The sequence below is a fragment of the Heterodontus francisci genome, chromosome 4 (genome assembly GCF_036365525.1).
Source record: "Heterodontus francisci isolate sHetFra1 chromosome 4, sHetFra1.hap1, whole genome shotgun sequence".
Taxonomy (NCBI): domain Eukaryota; kingdom Metazoa; phylum Chordata; class Chondrichthyes; order Heterodontiformes; family Heterodontidae; genus Heterodontus; species Heterodontus francisci.
The window spans coordinates 111,078,388-111,095,518 of record NC_090374.1 but is presented as its reverse complement, the minus strand read 5'-3'; the positions used below and the strand labels follow the sequence as shown (position 1 = coordinate 111,095,518).

Below are 17,131 nucleotides of genomic sequence, written 5' to 3'. Positions count from 1 at the left end.
CCTGTGGGCTCAGTATTAGGTGGGGTTGGGGCCCTCCTGATTGGACAGTCTGCGGCCCACGGAGGGGCCCCCGGCAGCAAGGTTGCCCCAGCGCAAACACCCTCTCTGCCCTCATCAATCAGCCTCCTCCACCCCTCGCCAGGGCCTGCCTGATTGGCCCCCAATTCCACTTACTTTCTTGGCAGGCTGGTGTCCATGTTGACAGCTGCAGTCCCAGCAGTGGCCACTGCTCCCCATACCCTAGAAAACTTATGGCAAAAAGGAGGCCATCCATCCCGCCGTGTCCACACTGGCCAAAAAAAGCTAGCCACCCAACCTAATGCCCCTTTCCAGCACCTGGTCCATAGCCTTGCCGGCTACAGCACTTACGGTGCATGTCCTGGTACCTTTTAAAAGAACTGAGCGTTTCTGCTTCCACCACCATTCCTGGCAGCGAATTACAGACACCCATCACCCTCTGGGTGAAAAACATTTTCCTCATGTCCGGTCTAATCCTTCTAACAATTACCTTAAATCTGTGCCCCCGGTACTTGACCTCTCCACTAAGGGAAACAGGTCCTTCCTGTCTACTCTATCTAGGCCCCTCATAATTTTGTACACCTCTATTAAGTCACCCCTCAGCCTCCTCTGTTCTAAGGAAAACAACCCAATGCCTATCCAATCTTTCCTCATAGTTGCAGCTTTCGAGCCCTGGCAACATTCTTGTAAATCTCCTCTGTACTCTATCAGAGCAATTATGTCCTTTCTGCAATGTGGTGACCAGAACTACATGCAATACTCCAACTGTGGCCTAACCAGTGTTTTATACAGTTCCAGCATTACATCCCTGCTTTTGAATTCTACACCTTGGCCAATAAAGGAAAGCATTCCATATGCCTTCTTCACTACTCTGTCTATCTGTTGTGCCACCTTCAGGGACCTGTGGACATGCACTCCAAGGTACCTCACTTCTTCTACCCCTTTCAATATCCTCCCGTTTATTGTGTATTTCCTTGCTTTATTTGCCCTTCCCAAATGCATTATCTCACACTTATCTGGATTGAATTCCATTTGCGACTTTTCCACCCACTCAACCATACCATCGATATCTTTCTGGAGTCTACGGCTATCCTCTTCACTATCAACTACACGGCCAATTTTTGTGTCATCGGCAAATTTCCCAATCATGCTTCCCATATTTAAGTCCAAATCATTTATACCACAAACAGCAAGGGAGCCTACACTGAGTCCTATGGAACGCCACTGGAAACAGTTTTCCATTCACAAAAACATCCATTGACTACTACCCTTTGTTTCCTGGCCCTGAGCCAATTCTGGATCCAACCTGCCACATTCCCCTGTATCCCATGGGCTTTCATTTTACTGACTAGTCTGCCATGTGGGTCCTTGTCAAATGCTTTACGCTTTATTAAAATCCATGTCGACCACATCCACTGCACTTCCCTCATCAATCCTTCTTGTTACTTCCTCAAAAAACTCAATTATGTTAGTACGACATGACCCTCCCTGAACAAATCCATGCCGACTGTCCCCGATTAAGCTGTGCCTTTATAAGTGGCAATTTATCCTGTCCCTCAGAATAGATTCTAACAATTTACCCACCACTGAGGTCAGACTGACCGGCCCTGGTGATGTATCCACTTTCAAGGATGTCAGACCCTCTCATACTTCCTCTCTCATTATGCTGATCATATCGAATATTTTACACTCCTCCTCTTTAACTACACTGTCTACAACAACTCTCTCCTTTGTGAAGAGAGACAAAAAAACTCATTAAGAACGCTGCCCACATCTTCTGCATCGACGCATAAGTGTTCCCTTGTACATCTGATAGGCCCCAACATTTCCTTAGTTATCCTCTTGCTCTTAAGGTACTGATAAAACTTTGTGTTTTCCTTGATTTTACCTGACAATTTTTCATGTCCTCTCTTTGCTTTTCTAATTTCTTTTTTTTTAAAACTTCATCCCTGCACTTTCTATATTCCTCTAGGCTTTCTAAAGTATTATTATTATGATCGCCAGAAGCTTTCTTTTTCTGCTTTAACTTATCCTGTAAGCTTCTAGATAACCAGGGGGCTCTAGATTGGAGAGCTGTCGGCCCTCCGATTGGCCAGCAGGTCTTGGAGATGGGCTCCCTTCTTTTAATGAGACAGAAGCCCCAGTGCCAGGCAGTTAATTGCCTGAGTGCCAAAAAACACAGCCTGGGTCCCCCAAAGGAAAGGTGGTTTTGCCCCTGCTTTGGGACTCTGCTACCCCAACAAAATCCAGCCCTGTGCCTTTGTAATCACTGTGACTTCACCAAACTCATTTCCCGGCGGAGCAGCAGGAGAAGGTAGCGACTCTTCGGTGGGTGAGTGAAGGCATCAGGAGCTGTGTTTTAAAAGTAAGTACTTACTGTTTTACTTACTGTTTTCCTTGTCTTTGAGTTTCTTTTGGCGCCGGAGGAACCGGAAGCTGGTCGGCAGCGAGGACTCCTGGGTAGGTATTTTCCTTAAAGGTGCGGAGCTCCGTGGACTCGGCCTCATTTCCCGGCGGAGCAGCAGGAGAAGGTAGCGACTCTTCGGTGGGTGAGTGAAGGCATCAGGAGCTGTGTTTTAAAAGTAAGTACTTACTGTTTTACTTACTGTTTTCCTTGTCTTTGAGTTTCTTTTGGCGCCGGAGGAACCGGAAGCTGGTCGGCAGCGAGGACTCCTGGGTAGGTATTTTCCTTAAAGGTGCGGAGCTGAGTAAACCCGGGCCACTACACATGTAGTGTCTCCCACCCATCCTCCTCCTCTAACCTAATAATAAGACCCTTTTTACCCTCCTCCTCTAACCAAAAAGGACTGAGCAGGTAAGCTATTTACTGTTTTTGTTAATATCTATAGTTGTACTTAACTAAGGGGTAATTGAATAAAAGAAATGGCAGCCAGTGTAGTGTATTGCTCCTCCTGCAGAATGTTCGAGGTGAGGGAAACCTCCGGTGGCCCTGCCGACTTCACCTGCTGGAAGTGCATCCGTCTCCAGCTCCTATCAGACCGTGTTAGGGAATTGGAGCTGGAGCTGGATGAACTGAGGATCATTCGGGAAGCTGAGGGGTTGATAGATAGAAGCTACACGGAGGTCGTTACTCCACAAATCAAAGGCAGCTGGGTAACAGTTAGAGGTGGGAAGAGGTCAGTGCAGGGATCTCCTGTGGTCGTTCCCCTCAACAACAAGTATACAGTTTTAGATACTGTTGGGGGGGACGGCCTATCGGGGGCAGGCTGCAGTGACCGGGCCTCTGGCACGGGGTCCTGCACTGTGGCTCAGAAGGGAAGGAGGGAGAATGGGAGAGCACTAGTCATCGGGGACTCGATGGTGAGGAGTACGGACAGGCGGTTCTGTGGGCGCAGGCGAGACGCACGGATGGTTTGTTGCCTCCCTGGTGCCAGGGTCCGTGATGTTTGTGATCGCGTCTTCAGGATCCTTAAAGGGGAGGGGGAGCAGCCAGAGGTCGTGGTGCACATTGGCACCAACGACGTAGGAAGGAAGGGTGGCACAGATGTTAGAAGTGAGTTTAGGGAGTTAGGCTGGAAGCTGAAAGCTCGGACGGACAGAGTTGTTATCTCTGGTTTGTTGCCGGCGCCACGTGATAGTGAGGCTAGGAATAGGGAGAGAGCACAGCTGAACACGTGGCTGCAGGAATGGTGTAGGAGGGAGGGCTTCCAGTTCTTGGATAATTGGACTGCATTCTGGGGAAGATGGGACCTGTTCAAACAGGACGGGCTGCATCTGAACCAGAGGGGCACCAATATCCTGGGAGGGAGGTTTGCTAGTACTGTTCGGGAGGGTTTAAACTAGTTTGGGAGGGGGATGGGAACCGGACTTGTAATCCAGGGACCAGTGGGTCCACTCAGAAAGACAAAGAGTGTAGTGAGGTATTGGGGAAGGTAGCACTGTCACAGAGGACAGATGGGCACGGAGAAGGGTTAAAGTGCGTATACTTCAACGCAAGAAGCATCAGGAATAAGGTGAGTGAATTGAAGGCGTGGATGGGCACTTGGGACTACGATGTTGTGGCCATCACTGAAACGTGGATAGGTGAGGGGGAGGAATGGTTTTTGGAGGTACCTGGTTATAGATGTTTTCATAAGATTAGGAATGGTGGTAAAAGAGGTGGGGGGGTGGCATTGTTAGTTAGAAATAGTGTAACAACTGCTGAAAGAATTTTCGAGGAGGATCTGCCGACTGAGGCACTGTGGGTTGAGGTCAGGAACAGGAAAGGAGCAGTCACCTTGATGGGAGTTTTCTATAGGCCCCCCAATAGCAGCAGGGAGGTGGAAGAGCAGATTGGGAAACAGATTTTGGAAAGGAGCAGAAGTCACAGGGTAGTAATTATGGGGGATTTCAACTTCCCAAATATTGATTGGCAACTCTTTAGATCGAATAGTTTGGATGGGGTAGTGTTTGTGCAGTATGTCCAGGAAGCTTTTCTGACTCAGTATGTAGACTGCCCGACCAGAGGGGAGGCAATATTGGATTTGGTACTAGGTAATGAACCAGGGCAAGTGATAGAGCTGTTGGTGGGCGAGCACTTTGGAGATAGTGATCACAATTCTGTAGCATTCACTGTGGTAATGGAGAGGGATAGGTATGTGCAACAGGGCAAGGTTTACAATTGGGGGAAGGGTAGATATGATGCTGTCAGGCAGGAACTGAGGAGCATAAGTTGGGAGCATATGCTGGCAGGGAAGGGCACGGTCGAAATGTGGAACTTTTTCAAGGAGCAGATAGTAGGGGCCATTGATAAGCATGTCCCTGTCAGACAGGGAAGGGATGGTCATGTGAGGGAACCGTGGTTGACAAGAGAGGTTGAGAGTCTTGTTAGGAAGAAGAAGGATGCGTATATAAAGTTGAGGAAAAAGGGCACAGGCATAGCTCTGGAGGGATACAAGATGGCCAGGAAGGATCTGAAGAAAGGGATTAGGAGAGCTAAGAGAGGGCATGAAAAATGCTTGGCGGGTAGGATAAAAGAAAACCCCAAGGCCTTTTACGCGTATGTCAGAAATATGAGGATGACTAGGGGGACCATAGGTCCGGTCAAGGACAATAGCGGGAGACTGTGTGTTGAGCCGGAAGAGATAAGTGAGGTTTTGAATGAGTACTTCTCTTCGGTATTTACAAATGAGAAGGGGTGTATTACTGAAGAGGACGGTGTGAAACAGACTGGTAAGCTCGAGGAAGTGCTCGTTAGGAGGGAAGATGTGTTGGGGTTTTTGAATAACTTGAAGATAGACAAGTCTCCCGGGCCTGACGGGGTATATCCAAGGATGTTATGGGAAGCAAGGGATGAAATTGCAGAGCCGCTGGCAATGATCTTTTCATCTTCTCTGCTGACGGGGGTGGTACCAGGTGATTGGAGGGTGGCAAATGTTGTGCCCCTGTTCAAGAAAGGGAATAGGAACAACCCTGGGAATTACAGGCCAGTTAGTCTTACTTCGGTGGTAGGCAAGTTGATGGAAAAGGTGCTGAGGGATAGGATTTCTGAGCATCTGGAAAGACACTGCTTGATTCGGGACAGTCAGCACGGTTTTGTGAGGGGTAGGTCTTGCCTCACAAGCCTGATTGAATTCTTTGAGCAGGTGACCAAGCAAGTGGATGAGGGTAAACCAGTGGATGTGGTGTACATGGATTTTAGTAAGGCATTTGATAAGGTCCCCCATGGTAGACTTATGGAGAAAGTCAGGAGGCATGGGATAGTGGGGAATGTGGCCAGTTGGATTAAGAATTGGCTAACTGATAGAAGGCAGAGAGTGGTCTTAGATGGTAAATACTCAGCCTGGAGCCCAGTTACCAGTGGCGTGCCGCAGGGATCAGTTCTGGGTCCTCTCCTGTTTGTGATTTTTATTAACGACTTGGATGAGGAAGTCGAAGGGTGGGTCAGTAAATTTGCAGATGATACAAAGGTTGGTGGAGTTGTGGATACCGAGGAGGGCTATTGTCGTCTGCAAAGGGACTTGGATAGGTTGCAGTGCTGGGCTGAAAAGTGGCAGATGGAGTTTAACCCTGAAAAGTGTGAGGTCGTCCATTTTGGAAGGACAAACACGAATGCAAAATACTGGGTTAACGGTAGGGTTCTTGGGCATGTGGAGGAGCAGAGAGACCTTGGGGTCTATGTGCATAGATCGTTGAAAGTTGCAACTCAAGTGGATAGGGCTGTGAAGAAGGCATATGGGGTGTTAGCGTTCATTAGCAGAGGGATTGAATTTAAGAGCCGTGAGGTGATGATGCAGCTGTACAGGACCTTGGTAAGGCCTCATTTGGAGTACTGTGTGCAGTTCTGGTCGCCTCATTTTAGGAAGGATGTGGAAGCCTTGGAGAGGGTGCAGAGGAGATTTACCAGGATGTTGCCTGGAATGGAGAATAAGTCTTACGAGGAAAGGCTGAACATTCTAGGCCTCTTCTCATTAGAACGGAGAAGGATGAGGGGTGACATGATAGAGGTTTATAAGATGATCAGGGGAATAGATAGGGTAGACAGTCAGAAACTTTTTCCCCGGGTGGAGCAAAGCGTTACAAGGGGTCATAAATTTAAGGTGAAGGGTGGGAGATATAAGGGGGATGTCAGGGGAAGGTTCTTTACCCAGAGAGTGGTCGGGGCATGGAATGCCTTGCCTGGGGAAGTTGTTGAGTCAGAAACTTTAGGGACTTTCAAACGGCTTTTAGATAGGTATATGGATAAAGGAGAATGATGGGGTATAGATTAAATTGTCCTTGACAGAGGACAAAGGATCGGCACAACATCGTGGGCCGAAGGGCCTGTTCTGTGCTGTATTTTTCTATGTTCTATGTTCTAAATGCTTTCCTTACTCAACTCCAGAACATCATCCTACAATATTGTTGCACTCACATAAAATGCAGCAATTGAAACAAGAATTCACCCTGAAGAGTTCTAAAAATGGACGTTTTAAAAAGGTGAACAACGTGCTCCAAAATAGCCACTGAAGGTTAAAAGATCTGGCTTTGTACATTGAAACAGTCTACTGCTGGTACGAACAAAAGATTACTTTCAAAGCTAAGAAGAATCAATTGCACCCATCCTAAACCCAGCTAGAAACATTCCTGAATTGAATGGATTCTTCTGAAAGAACGAAGGTGTGAAGTAGCCATATCCTGGGCCATTGTCAGTCACTACAGGGAGAAAATCCCCTAATAAAGTTTTTTATTTCTGTTTCCAGAGTTAATTAAAAATGAAGTCTACAGGGACTGATATGGCATGTGCTGTAGGACTTTGCCCTAATTTCAAGGAATCTGCACAAACCACTTGCTCCCAGACATGGGTACAGTAGTATGCATCTACCTTGGACATAGCCAGGAGAATGAACAGAGACAACACAGAGTAGGACAAACTGCTGGAAGTGAGGCAGAGGAGAAGAACTCTCAGTAGGAGACCAGGGTGTTCAAGGAGCAAATCTCCTGCCTCAATTTCAGCAAGGAAAAGTGTATCAGATGTCTCCACTTCACTAAGGACATCCTCATTGAATTAACACCTATTCCAGCCACAACTGCAGCCTCAGAGCAGAGTGTGGAGTACATTGCCTGTGGCTCTGTAGGTGACCGTGGTAATAAACTTGTGTATATCTGGCTCCATCCGAGCTGAAGCAGTTGATATTTGCAACATCTTCCAATTTGCCGTCCAATTCTGCATAAGGGAGATCACTGAGCCTCTATATTCCATGAGGACTAGATACATTTCATTTTCCCTGGCTAGAGAGAAGCAGGTGAAGCGTGGAGTGAGCACACGAGAATTGCAAGCTTCCTCCTAGCGCAGGGTGCCACTGACTACATCCACAGTATTTTACTTTTGTGGTACAGGCTAGATTGAACTTGTGCTAGCCTGTCTCAATCTTGCGCCTCCTGCTCACGTGTGCAGCCATTCAACAGCATGCGTAGCTCTGGCTGGATACTGCTATCATTTAAATTAGTACTTAGCTTGAAATTTGGGTGCTACCTGAATCAGAAGTTGTGGGCATGGAGTAATCCTGCATTGCGATCCCGCGCCGGTTTTCGGGCCATGTTCAATTGTGTGGCCCTAGTGTTGGTTACAATTTATTTTGCTCATTTTCTCATCTTCTCCTGAAGTTGTTGACATCTTTCTAGAGTATAGCTCCACAGGGACTTGCCATCTTTTGATGCCGCAGCCAATGATCATTCATGTAAGCCTTTACAATGAGTGCCAGCAGTCTATTTTTCTACTTCAGCAACACAGTTGAACATAATCCCATTCTTACCCAATGACCACACACAAGTGCTTCCAGATGAGCCTCTAGTTTGGGATCTGAAGGTAGAACCACAGAAAATGGTCTCTCCTCTAACTTTGGGTTGAGGTGAATTCGAGCACAGTTGCTGCTGCCAGAGGGTATCAGGGGTAGGCGGGAAAGTGGAGTTGAGGCCACAATATTTGGCCTCCTTGTCTCGAGACATAATGGGTAAGCGCCTGGAGGTGGTCAGTGGTTTGTGAAGCAGTGCCTGGAGTGGCTCTAAAGGCCAATTCTAGAGTGACAGACTCTTCCACAGGTGCTGCAGATAAAATTGGTTGTCGGGGCTATTACACAGTTGGCTCTCTCCTTGCGCTTCTGTCTTTTTTCCTGCCAACTGCTAAGTCTCTTCGACTCGCCACGCTTTAGCCCCGCCTTTATGATTGCCCGCCAGCTCTGGCGATCGTTGGCAACTAACTCCCACGACTTGTGATCAATGTCACAGGACTTCATGTCACGTTTGCAGACGTCTTTAAAGCGGAGACATGGACGGCCGGTGGGTCTGGTACCAGTGACAAGCTCGCTGTACAATGTGTCCTTGGGGATCCTGCCATCTTCCATGCGGCTCACATGGCCAAGCCATCTAAGGCGCCGCTGACTTAGTCGGGTGTATATGCTGGGGATGTTGGCCGCCTCGAGGACTTCTGTGTTGGAGATACGGTCCTGCCACCTGATGCCAAGGATTCTCCGGAGGCAGCGAACATGGAATGAATTGAGACATCGCTCTTGGCTGACGTACGTTGTCCAGGCCTCGCTGCCGTAGAGCAAGGACCTTTGTGTTCTGTGTCAGTGCGCCATTTTCCCACACTCTCTTGGCCAGTCTGGACATAGCAGAGAAGCCTTTCCCATGCGCTTGTTTAATTCTGCATCGAGAGACAGGTTACTGATGATAGTTGAGCCTAGGTAGGTGAACTCTTGAACCACTTCCAGAGTGTGGTCACCGATATTGATGGATGACGTCCTGTCCCATGATGTTCGTTTTCTTGAGGCTGATGGTTAGGCCAAATTCATTGCAGGCAGCCGCAAACCTGTCGATGAGTCTCTGCAGACACTCTTCAGTGTAAGATGTTAATGCAGCATCATCAGCAAAGAGGAGTTCCCTGATGAGGACTTTCCGTACTTTGGTCTTCGCTTTTAGACGGGCAAGGTTGAACAACCTGCCACCTGATCTTGTGTGAAGGAAAATTCCTTCTTCTGAAGACTTGAACGCATGTGAGAGCAGCAGGGAGAAGATCATCCCAAACAGTGTAGGTGCGAGAACAGAGCCCTGTTTCACGCCACTCAGGATTGGAAAGGGGTCTGATGAGGCGCCGCTATGCTGAATTGTGCCTTTCATATTGTCATGGAATGAGGTGATGATACTTAGTAGCTTTGGTGGGCATCCAATCTTTGCTAGTAGTCTGAAGAGACCACGTCTGCTGACGACGTCAAAAGCTTTGGTGAGATCAATGAAAGCAACATAGAGGGGTATCTGTTGTTCACGGCATTTCTCCTGTAGCTAGCGAAGGGAGAACAGCATGTCAATAGTGGATCTCTTTGCTCGAAAGCCACACTGTGCCTCAGGATAGACACGCTCAGCCAGTTTCTGGAGCCTGTTTAAGGCGATACGAGCGAAGACAATCAGATCAGCCATAATCTTACTAAATGGCAGAGCAAGGATGAAGTGGCCGAATGGCCTACCCCTGCTGCTAATCTGTATGTTCATATGACCCCGTTTCCTACATTATAATGGTGACTACACATTAGGTGCACTTCATTGGTTGTGAAGAACTTTGGGATGTCCTGAGGTCATGAAAGGCACTTATATAAATGCAAGCTCTTCCTTTCTGGTTTGGAACATAATATTCTAGTTGCGACTTTAACCTAAATAAACAAAACTATGAATCATACTGGGGTTTGGTAGTTTGCTTAAAATAAACTATGCATATCATGATAATTCACAAGTAACATTTGTAATTGGCACCATTGTCATTTTGTTAACCCTTCTGTTCCTGACACATCGTCTACATATTTAGATCCTTCCCTGTCTAAGTTCAGAGAACAATATGCAGCTGGCATAATTCAATAATTTTACTTAACCACTAGTTCTGGATATGTATTATCTAAAACCATCAGAATGAGATGACTATGAATATCTATGGATTGTACAATTTTCCTGAAATGCTACATGAGGTAGTTCCGGGCTCTAAATCAGATAAGCAAATACTCTATTTTAAAATCTTTGATTTCAGAATTCTCATTCAAATCCCTCCATGGCCTCACCCCCTCCCTATCTCTATAATGGTCTCCAGTCCAACAATTGTGCTCTTTTGTGCATTCCTGATTTTCATTGCTTCACCATTGGAGGACATGCCTTCAGCTGCCAAGATCCCAGGCTCTGGAATTCCCTCATAAACTTCTCAGCATCTACTGCTCTCTCCTCTTTTAAGATGCTATTTAAATCTACTTGTTTGGCTAAGCTTTTGCTTACCTATCCCAATATCTTTTGCTGACTTGGTGTCGAATTTTGTCTGAGAATGCTCCTGTGAAGTGCCTTGGGATGTTTTACTACCTTAAAAGTGTTTATATGAATGCAAGATATTGTTGAAGAAAAAAAATGAAACATGCTGAACACTGGGTATTTCTTTTGGCTATGCAATGCCTTTATGTGCCATTTTAACCTTCTTAAATGGGTTAAACTCAGTTAAAACAGCATCTGAAAGAATTTTACACAAATACAAAACCATATGCTGTGAGAAGAAATTAAACTGACAGCTTAGTCAGCTTCTGAAAGAGAAGATCAATTAACCTGATCTAAAGGACGGTCCGAGCTTAAACATGCCTTTCAGAAATAAGAATAAAAATGCCACAAATGCATAGCAAACCTGTTAGCATCGAAAGGGAAAGAAGGCAAGTGATAGTTGTGTGTGCAGCCCTTTTTTCGGAACCACCACCCAAAAAAAAAAAGCCTGAGAGATTATAATTATTAGGAAAGACTCAACAGGCTGGGGCTCTTGTCTCTAGAAAATAGGAGGAGGAGATAACTAATAGAGGGCATTAAAACAATGAAGGGATTTTGATAGAGTAGATGCAGAAAAGATGTTTCTACTTGTGGGGGAGTCCAAAACTAGGGTCTATAACTATATTATCAATAAATCCAATAAGGAATTTAGGAGAATGTTCTTTACCCATAGAGTGGTTAGAATGTGGAACTTGCGACCACAAAAAGAGTAACTGAGGTGAATAGCATAGATACATTTAAGGGAAAACTAGAGAAGTACATGAGGGAGGTAATGCTGATAGTGAGATGAAGCAAGATGAGAGGAGGCTTGTGTGGAATAAACACCAGCATAGACAAGTTAGGCCGAATGGTCTGTTGCTGTGCTGTAAATTCTATGTAATGCTATTTTTTGAGAAATATTGAATTGTGCAAAACCCATTAGTTTCAACCATAAAAGAAGTGCTGAAAAATGAATTCCTCCTTGGGTTCTTTTACCTATCATGTAACACAGGAGTAATTTTGTAAACTTAATGCAAAGGGTTCCATAAAAAATTACCATACTTGAATTAAATATTTTTTTCTAAGTACCTGTAAGAAAGCAAAGGGACGTTGAACTCTTCATTTGGCTTAATTGTACCAAGGATTTTCAAATCAGATTCCACATCTTCAAATACATTGAAAGGTACCGAAAAGTGATTCTTTATCTGTAATTTAAATTAAAAATTTCAATGATGGAAAACATTATAAATTCACTTTAGAAATTCAAATATATATATCCAAATGAAAACTTTTGCATCATTGAGTTTTCCCATATTTCAGTAGTGGATAGTGCAATACTACTTGAAATACCAACTTTTATAAAACTCCTCACTTGTACATATTCATATGAAATTACTTCAATCATATTAGCCTCAACCATGCTGATGTAGCATTATGTTCCTATGATAACCAACACTATAATGACTGAGGAGCATCACTTATGTGGGTGGACTGCCAAGCAACTTAGGACATTGGTGCCAAGTTTCCACCCTGGTCTGTGAGGCAATAAGTCAGAAAGGCAGGCAGATCGACCCAGACCAAGGAGGCAGGCAGGATGACCCAGACCCAACAAAAAGACTTAGATGGCACCTTTCATAATTACTAGACATCTCAAAGTGCTTTACAGCATTTTTTTCCCCAAAAAATATATTTAATTCATAAAAATCTGTAAATAATACATTACAAAACAGCTCCAAGTTGACATTTCAGAAACTGCAAAGGAAATCAGTTTCTTTCAATATATAAGTGAGTTGCCTCACAACCCTTCCATTCCATTTTACATGCAATGCACATTTTACAGCAAACCCATATTTTGGTGCAGACAGCCCGAAGGGTTTTCCATGGGTTCCAGCCCCTCGGTTCACTATGGCGAGAGGAACCTACACAGTGGTCTTTCTCCATTGAGCCTTTGCGGCAGCTGCCCCAAGCAATAGTGCGTCCCTCAGCACGTAGTCCTGGATCCTGGGATGTGCCAGTCTGCAACAGTCGTGGACAACTCTTTGCACTGGAAGACCAGAAGGTTTCAGGCAGACCAAAGAGCGTCTTTCACCGAATTGATGGTCCTCCAGCAGCAGTGAAAGTTTATCTCAGTGTGCGTCCCTGGGAACAGCCCGTAGAGCACAGACTCCTGTGTTACCGAGCTGCTCGGGATGACCCTCGACAAAAAACCACTGCAGCTCTTTCCACACCCGCTTTGCAAAGGCACATTTCAGAAGGTGGCAGCAGTCTCTTCCCCACCACAGCCACCTCGAGAGCAGCATGCGGAGGCGGTGAGATTCCAGTCGCGCAGGAAGAATTTGACAGGGAGGACCCTTCTCACCACCAGCCAAGCTACGTCTCAGTGCTTGTTTGAAAGTTATGGTGATGAGGCTTTCTGCCAAATGACTTTACAGCCAATTTTTTTTATTTATTTCCAAAATATACTTTATTCATAAAAATCTGTAAAAATTACATTCCCGAACAGTTAAAAACAGCATCAAGTCAAAAAATACAAACAGTGCAAAGGTGATCAGTTTCCTTCTGTACAATCATGAGTTGCCTCACAACCCTTCCATTTCATTGTCATGCCATATACATTTTTACATTTACAGCACACAAAATTTTCCCGATACAGTTCGAGGGGTTTCCCATGGATCCAGCCCCTCAGTTCAGCATGGTGGGGGGACCTTACACTGTGGTCTTTCCCCATTGAGCCTTTGCTGCGGCTACCCCTAGCTTTAGTGCGTCCCTCAGCACGTAGTCCTGGACCTTAGAATGTGCCAGTCTGCAACATTCGGTGGTGGACAACTCTTTGCGCTGGAAGACCAGCAAGTTTCGGGCAGACCAAAGGGCGTCTTTCACCGAATTGATAGTCCTCCAGCAGCAGTTGATGTTTGTCTCGGTGTGCGTCCCTGGGAACAGCCCGTACAGCGCAGACTCCTGTGTTACAGAGCTGCTTGGGATGAACCTCGACAAAAACCACTGCATCTCTTTCCACACCTGCTTTGCAAAGACACATTCCAGGAGTAGGTGGGCAACCATCTCTTCCCCACCACAGCCACCGCGGGGGCATTGTGCGGAGGGGGCGAGACTTCGGGCGTGCAGGAAGGATCTGACTGGGAGGGCCCTTCTCACCACCAGCCAAGCTACATCTTGGTGCTTGTTTGAAAGTTCTGGCGATGAGGCATTCCGCCAAATGACTTTCACCGTCTGCTCGGAGAACCATCCGACAGGATCCCCCGTCTCCTTTTCCCGTAGGGCCTTGAGGACATTACGTGCAGACCACTGCCAGATGGATCGGCGGTCAAAGGTGTTTTCCCGCAGAAACTGCTCCACGAAGGATAGGTGGTACGGCACGGTCCAACTGCATGGAGCATTCCGCGGCAATGTGACCAGGCCCATCCTTCGCAACACCGGGGACAGATAGAACCTCAGCACGTAGTGACACTTGGAGTTTGCGTACTGGAGATCTACACACAGCTTGATGCAGCCGCACCCGAAGGTGGTCATCAGGATGAGGGCCACGTTGGGTACATTTTTCCCACCCTTGTCCAGAGATTTGAACATCGTATCCCTCCGGACCCGGTCCATTTTAGATCCCCAGATGAAGCGGAAAATGGCTCGGGTGACTGCCACAGCGCAGGAGTCGAGTATGGGCTAGACCTGCGCCACGTACAGCAACAACGTGAGCGCCTCGCACCTGATGACCAGGTTCTTACCCACAATGGAGAGAGATCGCTGCCCCCACATGCTCAACTTTTGTTGTACCTTGGCTACACTCTTCTCCCAGGTTTTGGTGCACGCCCCGGCCCTTCCGAACCATATCCTCGGCGCCTTCAGATAATCTGACCTGACGGTGAAGGGGACAAAGGATCGGTCAGCCCAGTTCCCAAAGAACATGGCCTCGCTCTTGCCGTGGTTAACTTTGGCTCCCTAGGCCAGTTCGAACTGGTCGCAGATGCTCATCAGTCTGCGCACGGACAGCGGATCCGAGCAGAAGACGGCGATATCATCCATGTACAGGGAGGTTTTAACCTGAGTGCCTCCGCTGCCTGGGATTGTCACCCCTCTTATACTCGCATCCTTCCTAATAGACTCAGCAAAGGGTTCAATACAGCAAACAAACAAGATCGGGGAGAGAGGATAGCCCTGTCTGACTCCAGATTTGATTGGGAAACTTTCCGATTCCCACCCATTGATTGAGACTGCGCTACTGATCTTTGTGTAGAGCAATTGGATCCAATTGCAGATTCCATCCCCAAACCCCATTTTGGAAAGCACGTCCATCATGTAGGTGTGCGATATCCTGTCAAAAGCCTTCTCCTGGCCCAGGCTGATGAGGCAGGTGTCCACCCTCCTGTCCTGTACGTAGGCGATCGTATCCCTGAGTAGCGCGAGACTATCAGAGATCTTTCTGCCGGGTACAGTACAGATCTGATCGGGGTGGATCACCAACTCCAGAGCAGATTTGACTCGACTGGCTATGACTTTGGACAGAATCTTGTAGTCAACATTAAGCAGTGAGATGGGCCGCCAATTTCTGATTTCTGCCCTCTCCCCCTTCCGCTTGTAAATGAGGGTGATGATGCCTTTCCTCATGGATTCTGACATGCTGCCGGCCAGGAGCATACTCTCGTATACTTCCAGCAGGTCCGGGCCAACCCAGTCCCACAGGGCCGAGTACAACTCGACCGGTAAGCCGTCGCTTCCGGGAGTTTTACTCGTCTCGAAGGACTAAACGGCCTTTGTCAGCTCGTCCAGAGTTAGCGGCTTGTCCAGTCTCTCCCTCCTGCTGTCATCTAAGACCTCTGTGATAGATGACAGGAAGGACTGGGAGGCTCTGCTGTCTGTGGGCTTCGCGTCATACAGCCCAGCATAAATGGATTTGCTGATCCTTAGTATGTCGAACTGCGAAGACGTTACCGAGCCATCTTCTTCCTTCAGGCTGCTGATGACAGAGCTCTCTGCGTACCTTTTGGAAGAAGTAACGTGAGCACGTCTCATCCTGCTCGATGGAGCGGACTCTGGACCGGAAGATGATCTTGGAGGTCTCCTTGGCAAAGAGCGAGGCCTGCTGGCTCTTGACCTCTTGGAGGTCCTCCTTGACCTCGACCCCCATTGACTGCAACCGGAGCAGATTTTGCATACTTTTCTGGAGTCGGGACATTTCCCTCTGTCTCTCTCTCGCCCTCTGAACACCTTTGTGGATGAAGAACCTCTTGATGTTCTCCTTAATCATTTCCCACCAGTGAACTGGAGACTCAAAGAGGGGTTTCACGGTCCTCCAACCTTTACAATCCCTTTTGAGTTCCTCAACGTTCTCTGGGGTCAGCAGTGTAGCATTGAGCTTCCACGTCCCTCTGCCAACCCGCTGGTCGTCCTGTAAGTGACAGTCGGCCAGTAAGAGGCAGTGGTCGGAGAAGAACACCGGCTTGACGTCGGTGGATCCGACCGTGACGGGACGGGACACAAACAGGAAGTCAATCCTGGAACGGGCAGACCCGTCCAATCTTGACCATGTGTATCTGCGCTGCGCTCCGTCTGCAGGTTTGCTGAAGACGTCGTGCAGTTTGGCATCTTTTACTGTTTCTATTAGGAATCTGGACCTGGCGTCCAGTTTGCTGTCGTCACTGCCGGATCGACCAGCTGCATCGATGATGCAGTTGAAGTCACCGCCTCGGATGACCGGCCTGGACATCACCAGCAGCAGTGGGAGCTGCTGGAAGACGGTCAGCCGCTCGCTGTGTTGTAACGGGGCGTACACGTTGATCAACCGGAGCGGAGCGTTGTTGTACATTGCGTCTGCTACGAGGAAGCGACCACCCCCCACCTCCTTAACTTCGGAGATGGTGAAGTTACCTCCCCGCAGCAGAATACCCAGGCCGGAGGAACGGCAATCATTACCCTCCGACCAGATCGATGGCCCGTGGGACCACCATCGCGACCACTGCCTGTAGGTGCTGAGGTGTGGTATTCCACACTCCTGCAGAAACAGTAGGTCGGCTTTGACCTTGGCGAGGTAATCCAAGGTTGAAACACATCACGTAGTAGATTTAATGCTACGCACATTAATGGAAGCAATCTTTACACCCATTTTTTTTAAAGTTAGTTGTTGCTTCCCATACCATTTGTCCTTGCTAGTCCCAGTCCTTCGGGATGTTCCTGCATACCCATCGTGTGAGCAAGCTGTTTCACAATAGTTGGGCTCAGAAACCCCTCCCGGTTTTTCATGCAGGGGTTCTTCCGCTGGGGTGACATCGGGGGGGTCTTGTAGGCAGCAAAGATTGGGTTATCCTCTACTGCTTCCATCTGTTCCTCCTCGAAAACATCACTGCTCCCGGCTTCCCGGAGCTGA

General features: G+C 47.5%; 1 protein-coding gene across 1 annotated transcript in view; it reads right to left on the bottom strand.

Annotated features, from left to right (window-relative positions):
- vps13a (vacuolar protein sorting 13 homolog A) overlaps window positions 1-17,131 on the bottom strand; it is a 609,759-nt gene that overhangs the window by 211,280 nt on the left and 381,348 nt on the right. The window contains exon 46 of the mRNA XM_068029994.1: window positions 11,848-11,963. Coding sequence (XP_067886095.1) covers window positions 11,848-11,963 — 116 coding nt within the window. The remainder of the gene's footprint in view (window positions 1-11,847; window positions 11,964-17,131) is intronic.